The following is a 17,635-nucleotide window of genomic DNA, read 5'->3' as shown; positions in this document are numbered from 1 at the left end:
CCAATTTAACCCAGGGCAGTATGGGATATTATACACCAACACCCTAATCTGCTAATTAACTTCACCATACCCAAGGAAGAGCAATAGTTGTTAGCAATAATGTAGATCATTAAATTTTCAGTCTTTGGATTTGCGCTCCCCTCGCTCATTCACCAACTCTTTAGCAGCATTAGAAATGCCAGAAAGCTCATTTTTCATGCAGTAATACAGACATAATTAGAGAGATAATTGGTAACTTCCCATCAGATTACAAACACATACTGTACAGTAGGCAGCTTTAAAAAGATCTCAAATGAAAACATTTTCCCCTTTTGGAAAGACATATTTGGTGTGTAATTTGATTTGGATTGATTTAATTCACGTTTTAATAGTCTTGCCATTGTATCAATATGCTGCGTCTTCATCAGTTGCACCTTGTTGATGCTTTCTATTTACCTGCTCACCTCATTTACACAGTTTCAGTGCATTCAGTATCTTTCTGCCATTCAGTCCTTGACATTTAAATCAATATATCAACTGGCAATTTGCTGTAAATACATGCAAATAAAGTGTTGTTGCACTGAGGTGATGGTGTTAAAGCGGCTGAAAGAGGGTTCAGATATGATGCATGTCGGACTGGTGTCATGATGGAGGCACTGACCAAACCTGCCTGTGTCTGGTTATAATGAATGCCACCCTGGGCCCCAGCAGGTCCTCCACTGCTGCATGGGTCCAGGGATAATTTGAATTGGAGCATGTGCCATTGCAATCTGCCCATCCCCCCCCTCAATCCCTGCCAACTGCCACACTGGTGTTCACAAACACTGCTGCCCATCTGCGGGGCAAAACACTGGCCAGGGCCCCAGTTACTCCTTTGCCTGCATTCAGAGAAATATATTCTGGTTGTGAACTCACTTTTGTAGACAAATATCACAAAGTCAAGGTTTTTCCTTCCCCTACTGTTTACAGCATTGTGTTGAACTCAAAACAGTAAATGAAAAGAGATTTTGCAGATTGCTGCTACACAATAAAACTGGCATTAAACATTTTCCAAATGCCTACGGCTCATTATCTTACAAAACAGATAGCATAGTATTATAAAATGTAAATTAAATGCACACATTCTATGTTTGTTTTCTTACATATTGCATTCATTGAGCAAAGCAAAAGTTTTCCAGGAAAAGTGAGAAAAGTATGTTTAGTAGTTTCCTTATTGTGGCAGGCATTCTCATTACTTAATCATGGCTCCCTCTTTTTGTGTTTGTGTTTTGCCATCTGTCATCTTGAGAAGCAAATGAACCAGCTGCCATGGAGTGTGATCTTGCCCAATCAGAAATGTGGTCCTTTTCAAAGCGCATCTGTGTGAAACCTTAAAAAATGCTGATGAAAAAAAGTGTCTCAAAGTTGTTAATAACATTTTGGCTGGAGAATGTTTTCACCTAGATGGCCTCGATTAGCATAGATGCATAAACTATGCCTCATTACAGAAAAACTGAGCTCTGGTGCGGCGAGAGTAAAAATTGGATTCCTGCTGACACGCTCTGAGAAAATAAAAGACAACGTGATGTAACAGGTTGTTCTAGGGCATCAAAAAATGTTTTCCTCAATCTCACTTCTTTGTAGAACTGATGGGTGTTGAATTGTTTTCCACAAAACACTTGAGACACTGCCCAACACTTCTGCTGGCCCATAGTCAGCGGGAGGAGGGGCCACCCTCTGATCCTTGTCTCCAACCCCCAGCGACAGCACAGCTGGGTCTGGAGGATCAGCCTAATTTTCAGGTCCCTCTAATGATCGCCACCAAGAGCAACCACTAATCCCTAAACTGAGAAAAATGATCTCCTGCAGCCCTGCAGAGCGGCTCCAGACCCCGAGAGTCCAGTTAGGACCCGATGAGCACAAGTTGGGGGGTGACTGAGCGGAGCCAGGACACCATGCTGGTCCTGCCTCCCCTCCCCTCCTCTCACTCCCCCCTACCCCTCCCATCCTCTGTGCCCTTCATAATAGGGGGGTGTTGAGCTGTCCAAAAGTGATTAGCATGAGCGAGCCTCTGGCTGATTAAATAATGGGGAAATCCACAACCCTGTGTGTTATGACATTGTTTTGCATTTTGATTTTTTTGTGTGTGTGTGTGTGTGTCAATTTAGAGAAATTTCAACAGCACGTAACCAAAATATTCCATGTTTAAAATGACTGTTTTTTCATCAGTTGTATCTCGATAGGATGAGTTAAATATCGTTTTTATTTGTACAATAACAAATAAACATTATTTCCAGTTTTGCCCTGTTAAAACTGTCATTTGTGGAAAATGGAAAGCCACTTATAATGGCACTCCATCCATGCTCTTTTTGCAATATTACAGGTAAATTATAAAGGAATATTCAACTGAAGATGAACTTTATTTTATAGTATACACAGACGATACTCAGCACCAACAGGCATGAAAATAAGTTCTAAAAAGTTTTTAGCTGTGAAGCTCCAAAGGAAGTGGCGTGATTAGCAATTTATTGGTGTAGCATTAATAATTAGAAACGTATTGAGCATAAGGATCAACAGTGTAGAAGCAGCAGTGATGGTTTGAGAAGTTTCTATGGGCGTCTCGATGGCTAGTTTTGGCCTTGACTCTGGGTCGTCATTACAATCGATTGGAACTCCATCATGACGGAGCAAGAAACGTTTTAGAGCCACATGTCCACAGAAACTTTTCAAACCTGTCCTGTAGGATAATCAGATCTTCAGTATGATCCAAACTATCTGCAAATAAGTCATTAAATATACAACTTCCTGTAAAGCTTCAAAGTTGAGTGTTTGGCTCAGTTGTGAAGAAACTATGAGACAAAAAAGTTTCCACCTTTCCCGCTTGTAGGTGCTGAGTTGTTGATACTCAAAAAAGTAGATTTTCAGTGGAATGCTCCTTTTACTGAGCGCATACTGTACTGTTTCCAACATTTGATACTAGTATGTTGTTATAATTGTATTAAAACATCTGAGCTGCTTATCTGAGCTTAACAAAATATCCAAGCTGCAGCACTTAGTCCCATGCAGTCAGTCACTGTAAATAGAAAAAAAAATGTACAGAAAATCCTGAAGAAGCATACATATCCAAGTATCTGGTGGAAAAGACAAATGATCAGTGCTCCGATGATGCATCAGTGAAAGTCTGGCTTCTCTGGGAAGGTGCACCCAACCCGTCTGATGATGACGTTGGCGGCGTAGTGCCCGGCCCGGATACACTCCTCCAACGACTGGTCTTGGACCAAGGCAGAAAGAAATCCTGGGTAGACAAGAGGAGCAGAGGCCAAACCTGTGAGCATTCATCACCTCCAAAATAGTTTGGGGAGCAGTTAGTACTAATATGAGCCAGGTACTAATGGCTTCTGGAAAAAGGGACATCGCTGTTTCATCCACAACAGGACCCAGATGATGACTGTTTTATGTGGTGCTATGATGAGCTCGTACAGAGTGAAAACAGCGGGCTAAATGTCACGCTCATATAATCTGGAGACATTACTGCGTTACATAGTTGACCAGAATCAAAGGTTAATTGGGAATGTACACAGAAGTCAAGCTGTGTAGAGAACAATTTTCATGACGTACCTCCCACGAAGGCGTCGCCTGCACCATTAGTGTCCACAATATCATTCTGGTCGATGTCCAAAACAGGGAACATGGTCACCTTCTCACCTGTGGACAGGACACAGGAAGACTGTTAATCACAGATGAACATTAGCATTTTAATTTCATTTTTTTTTACCCCCCAAAGTTTTGCTCATTATTTACTTGATTGTAATGTCATATTATCATAGTCATTTTGAACTTACACAGCATGGCTTTGTAATATCTGGTCATTTGATTTAAGCACTTTAGCAGACAACGTAGGCTAAAATGGAAGATTGTGTTGTGTATAATTAATATTCAGTGCCAGTTAAGGAATTCAAAGCTAGTCTTCAAGGAGGTCAAAATATAAAACTTTTAAACGTCTAAATCTAAATTTGCCCAGTACTTTGGTTTATGTTTGTTGGCACACTAATATAATGAGCTATGGTCAATATTGTAAACATTATATCTGCTTAGAAATATAAACATAGCATTGTCATTGTGAATGTGTTAGCATGCTGGTGTTAGCCTTTTTTTCCAAGTTGTTAGACCAAGTGTGGTCACAAAGAGCTGTTAGCATAGCTACAGCTATAAACTCAAACTATTTATTCAGAAATATTTAGTTGAAAGGACATAGCAGCTAATCGTAGCATCTGAGAAGCTAACACCAGTGAATGTGTGCTCTTTTTTTTCCTGAGTGATTTTTATTTATTTTGGTGAATACATTTTTGATGCAACTTTTTTGTTTTGTCGTTTTGACATTTGTGTAAATAAATATGGTGCATTGTCCTGTACTGACTTTGAATAAATGAGCCAAAAGCAACAGATGATCAAATACAAAGAATCTCAGTTCTCTGACAAATTAAAAACAATGCAAAAGTAGTTACTGTGACTCGTTCCAGTTCAAAACTAAATCCATTAAATGAGGGACTCTTATTATCTTCAGTGGATTATACTGCTTCAATTATCAGTAGCATATGCACTTCAAAGGGACTTCCAGTTTAAAGGAGAGAGGGGGGGGTAGAGAAACAAAAATCTACCAGATGACAAAGTCTAGAGGTGTAGAGTGACATTTAATCAGCAACTTATGTCAGAACAATCTAAACCACTCACACAATCTTCAAACAATCCAAGGATCTGGTGCCGATGTGAACCTTCAAAAAGGTGCAGGAGACAAAAGACTGACATGTGGATAAAAGGAACATGAGGAGGCTGACAGACCTCTTATTGACAAAAAAAAAAAAGGTTGGGAGTTTAAGGAGAACATGAGAAAAAAAAAATCAACAAAAAAGTTGTTTAATGAGGCTCCCTGCTAATCTAACAACGGCTCACAGAATATCTGAGCTGCAGACGAGACACCCCACCTTACCAATCTTTGAATACATTTCTGCCCTCATCCTGCAGGGCAAAAGACACACAACCTAGAGCTGAGCATATGTTGAACACCTGATGTCAAAGAAAATTACTGTAATACACCAACTGTGAGCGAAACTCAAGTTGAGGTTGAAAATGACATCTCACAAGAGCAGAATGTGAATGCATTAGTACAGGTCAGGTACTGAAGATCTATCAGATAAAGAGCAAGGTTGTGTTTCCATAAAGACACATTTTCTCTTTAAAGCAAAGCAGCTGATTGTCACTTTGATAATAAATTACAATAAGACAAGAATCCTTTTAGGATCAGCTAATTAGTAACATAACGACTTGGCTTAATTAATGCCACAGAGAAGCCTGAGAATCCTCCTCTCTCTTGAAATGATTAACCGCACATAAAAAAAATGTGCCAATAATAAATTCCAGTTCGTCAGTTACTCCACAGTTAAGAAACTCGAGTCGTTAGATCGGGTCGTGCTCACGCGATGCACTTTGCGGCTATAAAACCTGCATGCTACAACATCTGTAGCTGCTGCACTTGTTCAGCACAGGTTCTTCTGCTGTTTATTGTAGCCAAGGAGTTAAACGGAAACAACTGTGTGTAAATATGTTGACAGTAGCTAAAATAAAAACGGTTACTCTATCCGGCGCAGACCACACAAAAAAAGAGTGTGGTTGTTTTAAGTAAGGCAGTTTGCAATCAGGTAACCTCTCACCTTAGGTTAACGCTCATCTTTGTGATAACACTGCACCCAGAGGTGTCAGGTAGCAATTAACAGCTCTGTTTTTGGATTTGTCTTAAAATCCTTGTCGAGCAGCACTTTTATTGTACTCTGTAATCTGGGATGATTGTATTGATGTTTTTAAAAGTCGCTGTTTGACAAATTCAACTCGATGATATTTGCAAGATTTGTAATCTTCATAATCCAACTTCCACCCAACTTATTAACTGTCGAAATTTCATATAAACAAATTGACTGAAGCTCCACCTATTTGGACAATTCTGAAATATCTCAGATTGCCATTTACAGACATTCATGGTCCCAGAGGATGGACTGTAATAACTCTGCTAACCCACTGACTTTTCATACAGCGTTTGAGTTTGAGTTCTTATAATAAATTCCAATTAGGCTCAGCTGTACATTTTCCTCCTGGCAAATATTAGCATGCTAACATGTTGAACATTCAAACTGAATATCAACATGTGAGCATGTTAGCATGCAATGTAATGTTACCCTATTTTAAAGGTACTGTAGCCCAGACTTTACAAAGCAAAGTAAAAAAAAAACCAAAAACAAAGATATTGCGTAATTCATTTCCTACAAATCTGTACAACATTATCAATCTTTAACCCCGATTTGGCCACAAATCAACATCACAGAACTCACAAAAACTCACAAAAAACTCTGGAGATCTGGGAGACATGTGTCTGGGCTTGTACTGTGATGTTTTGGTCTTTTGAAAATGACAACAGAGAGATGTTTTTTCAAAAGCCTTTTGAACTGTTTGTAAAACATGCAGATGTGAACATGTGAATTTGAATTTCAGCACCTAACAGACGCCCTCTTCACACTCCTGACTAATTAGTCCACTTTGGACTGCATGATGGTTGATGGCACCTCCATAAAAACAGCACGACAGGAATGGTATATTCCTCTTGCCTATTTATCAAATTCAGTTTGCTCCCTAGCTGCTGGGGGAAAGTTCACATAACCTCACTGATCCGAATTATTAGGTTTGACTGACATGTTAACTCGAGTTACAGGCCAACAATCCCCCAGCCATCTGTAACAAAGATCTCATTGGCAAAAATATGTCATGGAAATGGCAATGAAAAAAAAAAAACTCCTGCCAAAATACTCTGACTCTGTTGTTGCTGGCTTGTACAATGTCTGAAAACATCACTTTACTGAACTCATTTCATATTTAACTGTACCGACATTGTCAATATTATTTTCAATGAATAAAACTTGGCTGTTTTTTTCATTAACATACAGTATTCTTCTTTCTTGGTTTGGCTAAATAAAAATGAGTGAAGCGACAGATTGGTGGTGAATACGTGGGAGTGTAGTATGGCTGTGCTTTGACAGGTAACCTGCAACAGCGGACAAAAAAAAAAAAACGTGAGAAGAAACTCAAAGGAATTCAAATACTTCCTTGCAGTAAGCTATAATTGTGTGCTTTTGTTAATTCGCTCTTCATAATTCCCTCATTACAACTCTTGAACGGCGGTGATTAAACTTGAGAAATTCTTTCAACAGGCGTCTCTTTGAAATGAGTATCAATTAAGTCCTTTATTATTGACTATTCTTTTGAACAATGCCAATTCACAGCGCAACACTGACTGAGAAAATGCTCTTGTGTAGAAAAAGAGACTGTACATGCAAATAAGATGACCTCGCCTTTATTGGAAGATGAGCATATGGAGCGTTGTTTTGACACGCTTCACTTGGTGGCGTTCCAGCGCTCAATATTGTCGCTTTGACAGAAAACAGGTGGATCAAATAGTTGGCAGGTCATTAAAATAAACTTTGATTTACCCACACTTGATCATCTACACAAGTAAAAACAATTAATACATCGTTTTTTAAAAGCCCGAGCTGCCAAGTGGCTCAATTACACAACTATTTTTGCTAAAAGGCATAAGCGAAAAGTACTCGGCAGAGTTTAAGTACAACATCTTTGTGTGAGAAACTTGCCCGAGAATACTTCTCCTGGAACGTTTCCTGCTGCGTTTCAGCCAAACTCTGAGCCTTCGGAGAGGAAAACGTTACCGCTTTCTTGGCAACCGCGACAGGTTAGGAGCAAGTTGACATTCAATCTGCTTCCCTATCATAACCAGCATCTTTGTTCACAACTGAGTTAGAAAAAAAAAATACATATGCCTGTAATTACTGTAACCACAGGCAAAAGATCATCGCCAACCAATATCCTTTCAGAGAGACATGAAAGAAAACACTTCAGCGTGAGATGCCAAGGGAAAAGGAGGAGGTCTCCCTCTTAGCACAGGCTGTTAATTGACTTGTCTATTATGAGGTACAGAACATAAACATCCTGCGTTTTAAAGAGACTATTAAAATGTCTTTGAGTACTTCTTTAAATAATTCTGCAACATTTAGTTTAACTTTGTGACAAATTACCATATCTTTTAGGAAAACAAAACATAACAGGAAAGAGTTTTTTTTGTCTTCTATCCAGTATTCACTTCTTTCCCTACCTCATTTGATTAACATGTATAGATCAGGTCCTCTTTTTTTCTAAGTTGAAATCTGCCTGCCTTGCCCCCTTGAGAGCTCTAAAACCCACAGAGAAGCCGAGTCAGGCTTTATCAAGTCCTTATCAGCGATTAGAGCGGCAACCCCTGCTGAATGATCGTTTATTAGATCTCCTCACCGTTAAGGTTCAGGGCACAATGATCTTAATTACTTCTTTAATGGGTGTATAAGCAAAAGCCCAGTGTAGTTCAGCAGTGTCAGTGGCAGCTAAATAAAGGGCCATTTCCTGTGCTCCCAGCTCTTAAAAGCCATGTTTGAAAGCAGTGGTGTGATGAAAGGCTCCAAATGAAGGGCAGTGGGGGGAAAAAAAGAAAGAAGAACAATAACAAATTGACATCTCTTTTTGGAGAATTATACCACGGGGGAAGGCATTCTCCCATCCTTAATCACTATAAAATGGTTTAACATGACATGCAGAGGCTGGCAAATGATCAAATCCTGACAGGAGGACAAATTGCAAACAAAATGAGAGATCAAGTTTATTAGAGCGCCGCCTCTGGGAAATGAAAATCTTTAATTCTCTTTTTACATTGACATTTATTTGGCTGGCATGAACGGTGATGTTCACACACACGCACATACACACATACCAATTCTGCTGCACCTACTACTGTAACTGCTCCACTGTAATGATAGAACACTCAATGACATTTATCATGTTTGCCTTTGTAGATGACATCTGAAACACATTGTCTTTCATCCCGCCTGCATTCATCATGTATTTTATATAAAGTTCACTGCGGCGCGCTGCTCTGTCTTCATGCAGGAGCAATGAGAGGAGCAGGCAGGAATTATCCATCACCTCCAGCACAATGGATGGATCCCTGTTCTTTTTAACTGTTGGGCTTCTGCTTAAACACTTCTTTTCAAATTCTCATGAAAGGAAACTCACTTCCAGGAATTCCACTTTCATAATGAAAATTCAAATGAGCTTGTTCAGCTAAAATAAATGCTACTTATCATTTACAGACTTTCGCTTGAATCCTATTGCGATGATATAATCACATCACCCTCTTTTTACTAAATTCTGTGGCTTGAATTAATGATTCCAAGCAAGTCGGCCTCGGTTTTACAAGCCCGAAGCATTTCGTCTGATGTAATGCATGAGGAGCGGCACACACAAGTAGCAATATAAAGTGCAACAGAGCCACTGTGCCTATTGTCGCCTTACGTAAGCCTATGCACAGGCAACTTCCACAGACTGTATTTAAATAAGCGCATAGCTTCTGTGACATCACATATACATACTGAGACGCTCAGAGTGGGCTGCTTCACTCTCACCATCTTGGCAGTGCATTTACTCACTACTCGTCCAAAAATGTGCAAAGAGGTGGACCATGGGTGGAGCAGTGCTGGTTTGTAGCACACCTGTCACTCACAATAGCTTGGCCTAAATTATGCACAACTTTAAACCATAATAACATTTTAATGGGAGAGTTATTTAATATATATATTAAAAACATTTTTTTTGTACCAGGCTTTAAACATGGTTATTTTTGCCTATAAAGGTGGTCACTTTAAAGGTATATTGTGTAGGAATGAATTACTCCCATCTAGCGTTGCGGTTGTATATTGCAAGCAACTCAATCGTATTTTTCATGCTGCATTCACATGAAATTGGGCAGACCGCAGACGGACAACAGGCGCTGCACGTAACGGCATAAACAAGCCTCTATGTAAACAAGTGGTCCGTCAGCACGAGGCAAAACAATACACGTGACAATATGTTGTCATGGCGACGTCGTGTTGTTTACCTGATCCACGTTTTACCGGCTTTCTCTCGACTTCTGTGACTAAAATGACATCTGGTTTGTTAGCGACGGCCGTCTGCCCGACTGCAGGTGAATGCAGCATCAGTGTAACGCTCCATCATCTCCGGTGAGTTTCCGTGGTTTCCTACCATCAGCTGCCACTGAACGTAAAAACATGGCGACACCACATGGCAGCCAGCACCGAGCTTACCCGCTCCATGTAGATATGAATGATATGAACGGCAGATTCAGAGCGGAAAGGAACACTTCAGTTTGTTGATGGGGGGATTACTGATTAATGAAAAACATACTTTTGAATGAAATAATCGATTTTCGTGAATAGATAACAGGAGAAGTTACACAATGTCCCTTGAACACAGGACTCAATGGGGATTGACTCACTTTTGGAGTGGTCATTCGAGGTACTGCAGGTTTTGTTGTTTCCATGTTAGCCTAATTTTTCAGCTCCAGGGGTATACATTCATTATCGCAGTTTGAAGGGTGGTTCACCAATGTAGTTTTTTCTTTCAGAGATGCACCAGTAAATCTGCAATTCTATTAAAATGTGTTATTCAGATTCACATATCCTGAATTTTACATCATGATTGCATGTGTGCGTGCAGTATGACTGCTATGGATATACAACACAAGGCTTGTGTGTGTGTTGACTGGAGCACAATTAACTGCATGTTGATTTTCTTCTACTATTTAAATTGAGCATTATATAAAAATATCGTTATCCAAAGTGTTAATCTTGTATTATCATGTCATGTATTATATGTCATAGTATTTTTAGCCATGTCAAGCAGCTTTAATAAAGAAGAAAATAAAATGGCATTATGTTACACAGTGAATTAATATGATATAAACCTGGATTAACATGTTTTGTTTTTGTTAGAGAAACAATCTCCGACACATTATCACCTTATATAAGCTAATATTGTGAACTGATTTTATGTTTTAGAGTCATGCTTTTGGCCACCTGATGCATTTAACTCCAACATTCACTCTCCTTTCAACTTGTTGTTCCTCTCCACCATCTCCTGAGGGAAATATCAGGCTCTTTATCAGCTGAATTCTCCACTATGTCTGCTTTGTCTGCTGTTTACTGCTGGACAGGTAGCTTACAGTGAGTTTATCCGAGCTTTATTGCTGAAAACAGCTGCCTACTGTGGTTGTAAATGGTGCTGATGAGAGTGAACCAGAAAAAATAAACTGTAAGGTTGTGGGGCTGTAAAAACCAAAACACTGCGTTAAGTGATGTGAAAAACCTCCGCAGAGCTGAGGACAACTGCTGAGTTGTGTAATAATTCTTAGTTCATCACTCCCTTTTCACATTACGCCTTGTTATTATACCCATTGTTTATATAAAAATATTGAGTACTCCCACTTTAACCTTTATTACACCAAGATAATCTCTGGAGAGCCCTGGTCAAAATGGCAGCACGGTTCGCAGGCAATAAAACCATCACAATATAAGAATATACAGAAAATTCCCATCATATTAATTATTGATTGTGTAATAACACCATCAATGTCGCACTGTACAAAGCTGCAGCTTGTAAATACTCTTGCCACCAGAACTGTATGAAATTGAGGACACTGGACACATGTGAAGACTGTGCCCTGTAGTGCTAACAGTCCTGCTGTAGCTGCAGTCCCCAGTGATGAGTGATATGTTGGAGTCTTTACCTGAGGCCATCTCTGCCTGTGCACGACTAGTCTGAACTGCAAGGGCAATGAGGAGAGGCACCCTGTGGCTGCAAACAAAGGCAAAGGCTCCCAGCAGTAATCGGAAACCATCATCTCTCCCTGCACCACTTCAACCTGCAACCAGTGTTGTGCTAGTTACTGAAAAACAGTAACTAGTTACAGTTACTAGTTACTTCATTAAAAAAGTAACTCCGTTAGTAACTCAGTTACTTCAACCAAAAAGTAATGCGTTACTGAGAAAGTAACTTTTTCGTTACTTTAAAACGTTTTTTTCCCCCCAATGCTCCCATTAAATAAAGGTTGATTGAATTCCCCTCTAACCTCATTTCAGTTCTGTACTGATGCTGATGAAAAAACGTTTTTTATCTTTAAAACTTTATCATCATCATGCTGCATGATGTCAGCATGTAGCCTACAGCAGCATGACAGAACTGCAAACATCTTGAGGATACTACTTTGACCGAGTTACGTTCAAGAACCTGTTTAATGACGGAAAGTACTAAATTCACTCCAGCGGTAATTTCTTTCGATCGATCAGCTGTGTTTACCCGGAGTGATCAGCTGTGTTTCAGGCGTCCGTCTGTCGCACTCCACCCGCTGCTGCTCGGTGGAGTGGCTGCTTGTGTCTCGCTGTGACTCTCGAGCTGTGTCCCAGTTGAGGGGCTGCAGCCTGAACTGACACACAGCTTCGGTCTGTGATGCTGCGTTAGCTACGTTACCTTAGCTCGCCGTCATGCCCTGACCTGACCGGTCCAGTCCTCTTCATGGAGCGTGTTAGATTACGTGTGGGACGCTAGAGGGCGGCCACCAAGCGCTTTGTTTTTCACAGTGTTGCAGTGTGCTCTGTCTTTCTTTCAATTCAATGAAACTTTATTGATCGCTAAAATGTAATGTGAAGTGTGTGCCGCTGTAAAACCTCACCAAAGGAACGGAGTAACGCAGCGTCTGGTAACGGTAACGGAGTTACTGATTTTAAAAAACAACGCGTTACGTTATTAGTTACTGAAAAAAGTAACGGCGTTACGTAACGGCGTTACTAATAACGCGTTACTACCCAACACTGCCTGCAACCACTGCTCAGTTACGATGACAGTGCCTTTTAATGTCCCACTAACATATATGCCCCTGTATCAAAGGAAATTGGACTGATTTGAAGACCGATTTTGTCAACCTCTCCCCAAGGTCGCTCTGGCAGCATTTTGCAGTGAAAAAAAAAAAAAAAAAAAAGCCAGGATGTAAGAGATGAAGCATTAAAAATTGCTGAGGACTGGCCTGGAGTCTGTCCAAGACAAAGTTAGAAGTACTTCACAAATCAATGCCTGCTCTCTGCATCCCCCACACTTCTTTTATGCTCTGAAATGACAGAATGTAGTGCAAGCATTCTTTTTTTTTTAACATCTGGTGTCAATATTGGAGGTTAACTTCAAAGAAATTACTGATAGCATTCGGCTCTCTTCAGTCAGCGATTGAGCATCTATTTAAGGCTGTGTTCTGCCGTTTTGAGATATGAGGTTTAAATGAAGGGTAAAGATGTCCAAAAGGGGCCAAAGTTGGGATTGCCTTGAGTGGTACTTAAGTGAAAGTATGTGCAGATAAGCCAAACAGAAATGGAAAACAAAAAATGGCCTACCGACAGTTGCGACAGTGTCGTCCTTGCCCTGAGTGAAGACCACCACTCGCTGCCTCTTTGCGTTCTCCTTAGGGAGGTTTTGGGTCTTTTTTGCGATCTCTGCGATGTCATCTGTCTGTAAAAAAAAACAAAACACAATCAGACCACTTGGTGAGTAGGTTTAATTGAATGACTGCATTATAGAGAACCAGGTGTGAGGAGTTTATTTAACAATCACACGTAGTGAATGAGAGGTCAGTTTTTTTTTTCCCAGTCTGGCCGATGGATCAAGTGATAATGAAACCAGATGGGCAATGAAACAAAAAAAAAAAAAAAAAAAGATCAATAGAAGCGCTCGATGACGCTTCCTCGCAGTTACAGGCGAACTGCAAAGTATTAGAATGTCATATTACCTAAGTGAGATGAAAATAAGCGTGTGAAGATATGCTGTTGTCAGATAAAGCTACTTCTGCGAGCTGAGGGGATATGTGGTGCGTGTACTGTATCGTTCTCTTCCCCGAAACAGGCCATTTCTCCTCAGCATCTGCACAGAATGGATATTCTCGCCTGGAGACGACAGAACTCTCCAGAGTGCTTGCCTTTGATCATGAGAGGGATAAAAAAACCCACACCTGTCAGTGCTACTTTATTATTAACTCATCATGATGTACTATGAGCAGGTGCAATGTCTTTATCGCCATCTCACAGTGGGGTGGACTCTTGCTTTTCTGTAACACAGCACACACTGAGGAGCTTGTAGCATTAAGGGGTCGTCGATGCCTCCAGCTTTTGTATCAAAGCTAACACTGGAGCACCTTCAGGGTGAGCAAATACTGTGGTTATGGGAGTAATCAGAGAGATAGGCTTCCAGCCCAATACCACCAGCCACACTGGCTCACTCAAACCAATGAGCTTTTACACCTCTAAATGCTTCCCAAACGTCCTTTAATCAGCCCTGAGAGGTCCGGGGAGACCCTGGGCCGAGGAAAAATGGGTGTAACACTCTAAGTAAGTGCTAATGGTGAGGTTAATACAGAGGCTGTTAGCAAGCGACAGCGAAAAAAAAAAAAAAAAAAGGCAATTTGTCACTGTGACTGGATGTAACCACAAGCACTCCTCCAGACACTGAATGCAAAACCACACAAGGCTCCGGCACATTGTCACCCTTTGGTTTTATGTTCCCTGACATAAAAAAGGCGCTCTATTCTACTGAGGTTCTAAGGGCCAGAGGTGGCAGGGTTAGCATCATGGCTGTTGAGCAGGGCAAGCTACACACACACACACACAGACACACACAGACACATAGACACACACACATATGGACAACTTCCTGCTTCTAGCCTGGTAGAAATACACCGTACTTACCTGGCGACTTCCTATGGCCAAATAATGCAGAGACATAACGTACGGCGTTGAGTGCAAAACAAATGAATCGACAAATGACATGGTCAATTTAGTTTACTGCTGACAAATGGCAATATTTACGATTGTGAGGCAATTGATCAGACATAAATCAACAAAGCGTGAAATATGAAAGCTTTACAAGGGTGTTAAATTGTGCTTCTGTGTTGAAGCCAGTGAGAAACTGATTGTCTGCACTGCAGGCTGCTTGAGACACACTGCCAGGGAAAGATTCAATTAGAGCTGCGATGCAGATAGTTCTTTGAGCATTTAAAGGAAACAGATCACAATCAGGCGAGTGTGTTCAGATCTGCTGATTGCTGTTTTGGAGAGGACAGGCTTTTTATCTTGTATTTAGACTGAAGAAGTGCTGCTGTCACTTTTGTTAGTCATCCATAATGTGATGATAACAGTGTTTTAGAATACATCCAAAGTGCATCATGCGGTGTTTTTGGAATCACAAATTGACAAGTGGGGTGCAGCTACAACAATATCCAATCACAGGCTGCGCCCCTTCCAGAGGGACCACACACTCCTGTGCATTAGGTTTGTGTGACAGCCGTTATTTCTTTCTTTTTTTTTGCTGTTTTTTCAGATGTAATGCAATAAAGTCTGTTTGAACTACAGCTGGATGACATTGCTCAGCTTTTGTTTAGTGCCTTGTAATCGAATCGTTTTACTGATGATTTGATTAAAGTATAATTTTAGACATCTCTGAGTGACTGATTGTGGAGGATGTTGTCAAAAAAGAGTCAACTCTTGTTTGTACAAATGTGGGATTGTGTTTGATGTTTGAACAAATGGAATTTCACATGAATTCGATTTGACACACACAAAAAACAACAACCACTTACTGGAAAATTTCGGGAGCTTTCAGCCACGTCTTGTGCGTAGTTTGCTTGGTTGCCATGGGGACAGTTCAATAATTTTCCACATAATTTCATTCGCGTGATAACAGGTTGTTGGATGTGATGCAAAAGACACATCTTTTAACTCTCTCCATCATAACTGAGCAAAACTCCAAAGCCATGTGATGTGTCTGAAAGCCCACAAAAAATCCCAGTAAGTTAAAATTGAGTGGCAAATGTTTTTTTTAAGATCAGTAACTGTGATTTTTGATTCCTGTGCACATACACACATTTATCTATATGAGGTTTGGAATAATACCCTGACAAATATTGCATTGGGAGGACGTTTGAATAACATATGTCCTGAAATCCTATTTCCTGTTTTAAAGCAGGAGGCTACTGTATGGCGCATTTATTGATATTTTTGAAGACTTGTCAGTGTACAGCTAAGATATGTGTGCCCGCTTGTGCGATGCAAGGAAAATTGTCATCAGAAAACGACAAGAGGGGGGGAAAAAAACAACTGTGAAGAAAGCCTCTTTGAACTGCATCCATCTAGAAATGCAGAAAGTACAGTACACACCACCGATGTTATCTGAGAAATCACATTCATCCAATACAATTTTTGCAGAGTGTTCTGGCAAATCAGGTTGACATGGAAAATGTCAAAGAATTGTAACTACTAGGAGAGTCTACACTTTGCCCTTTGTGGGTTTTTTTTTTTTTTTTCATCTGAGCCCCCCCCCCTTTCCGCCCCCCCTTCCTTTTTCCTGCCTTCATCCCTACTCCTCTCTTAAACCTGTCACTGCCATCAGGATTGCATTTCTATTCCAGTCACGTTGATCACACCGTTAGTGATTCTGGATGACAATTATTCACACAGAGCAGAGCCATATTCAAGGCAGCTCTACCTTTGAAAGAGAGAAGGCACTTAAAATACCTGAGCCCATTTTGAAAAAAACTCACACACACATACACACACTGGCTATTTGTGTTTTTGATTTCACATTTAAATAGCAGGGTGAGGAATATGCAAAAAAAAAAAAACAGGAAAAAAAATAGAGCAAGGCTGCATCCATTTCGCACTTACATGTACAAGGCAGCCCTGCTTATACATAGTGTATATTCTATGGGGTAACGAGCACTGTAATTTTCATTTTCATAATATAAAACCACAGGTGGCTGTAATTTGGTTATTTAAAGACTACAGTGTGTTTTAGTGTGGTGTAATGCTATAGCAGTGAAGAGAAGACATACAGTATCATCCCTGAGTGCAATGAAGATAATGAGGAGGCTTTTTAACCAGGCAACCTGATGAGCCCCGAGCCTGCAGAGAAAGGCTTGAAACCATGCCCAACTTCTCAGCTTCCCAAGAGGCTTTTCAAAATTCAATAAATAACATCTGTAGGCGATGTTGGGTGCAGACCTAGCAGAGTGCGTCATAACAGAGAGCTGGCTGAACAAAGAAACCATGACGACTGCCAGGTTTCCATAGCAACTGCTGCAAGGCCTGGAGAGTATAATAGCACATCAATCACTGTCCAAAAAGAACTTCATTATCAGCAAAAATAAACCTTTAGGATCTGTTTAGTGTGCAATTGCTGGTCAACTCACCTCAAAGCCCAGCTCTTTGGCAAATGTGGCCGCCTCCTGGAAAAGATTAAAAAAAAAACACACACACACACATAGACACAAAAATGAGTGGTTAATTACAGAGTCACAAACAGAGCAGAATGTCACACTCTAGACATGGAGGTAAAGCCATCTCGCCTCACACCGCTCCTCACATGTGAGGCCGTGTCACTTGAGAATAAGTAACCTGAGTTAGTGTTGCTCCGCCAACTCCTGATTTAATAGGCATACAGCCCACCCATTTAATCTATTGCCCCACTTCATCTCATCTTACCATAGCAGCATGAGATAACACCACGTCAGCCTCCAGCCATGAAACCACTACTGAAACCATGAATATGTGCTGGAATGTGGGAATCCCCAACACTGCAGGTGTCCAGCACTGAACTATACAGTATGTTGCTGTAGCTTCCTAACAGGTGCACTGTAAAGGATGCAACTTTTTGCTTCTTTACA

At 40.6% G+C, this 17,635-nt stretch overlaps 1 protein-coding gene across 2 annotated transcripts in view; it reads right to left on the bottom strand.

Moving 5' to 3' along the window:
- Positions 1 to 39: 39 nt before the first annotated feature.
- adkb (adenosine kinase b) overlaps positions 40 to 17,635 on the bottom strand; it is a 108,769-nt gene continuing 91,173 nt past the window's right edge. Inside the window, exons 8-11 of one of the 2 annotated variants that reach the window (XM_085762052.1) lie at positions 17,162 to 17,197; positions 13,320 to 13,434; positions 3,577 to 3,663; positions 40 to 3,253 (exon numbers count right to left, since the gene is read on the bottom strand). In XM_085762052.1, the coding sequence (XP_085618178.1) occupies positions 3,129 to 3,253; positions 3,577 to 3,663; positions 13,320 to 13,434; positions 17,162 to 17,197 (363 nt within the window). In that variant the 3' untranslated portion in view covers positions 40 to 3,128. The remainder of the gene's footprint in view (positions 3,254 to 3,576; positions 3,664 to 13,319; positions 13,435 to 17,161; positions 17,198 to 17,635) is intronic. The other variant, XM_085762053.1, reaches the window with a different exon arrangement.

Source organism: Trachurus japonicus, chromosome 19 (genome assembly GCF_045865225.1).
Source record: "Trachurus japonicus isolate A0001 chromosome 19, Traja_1.0".
NCBI lineage: Eukaryota > Metazoa > Chordata > Actinopteri > Carangiformes > Carangidae > Trachurus > Trachurus japonicus.
The sequence above is the reverse complement of the archived record's forward strand: the minus strand, read 5'-3'. Positions and strand labels throughout refer to the sequence as shown.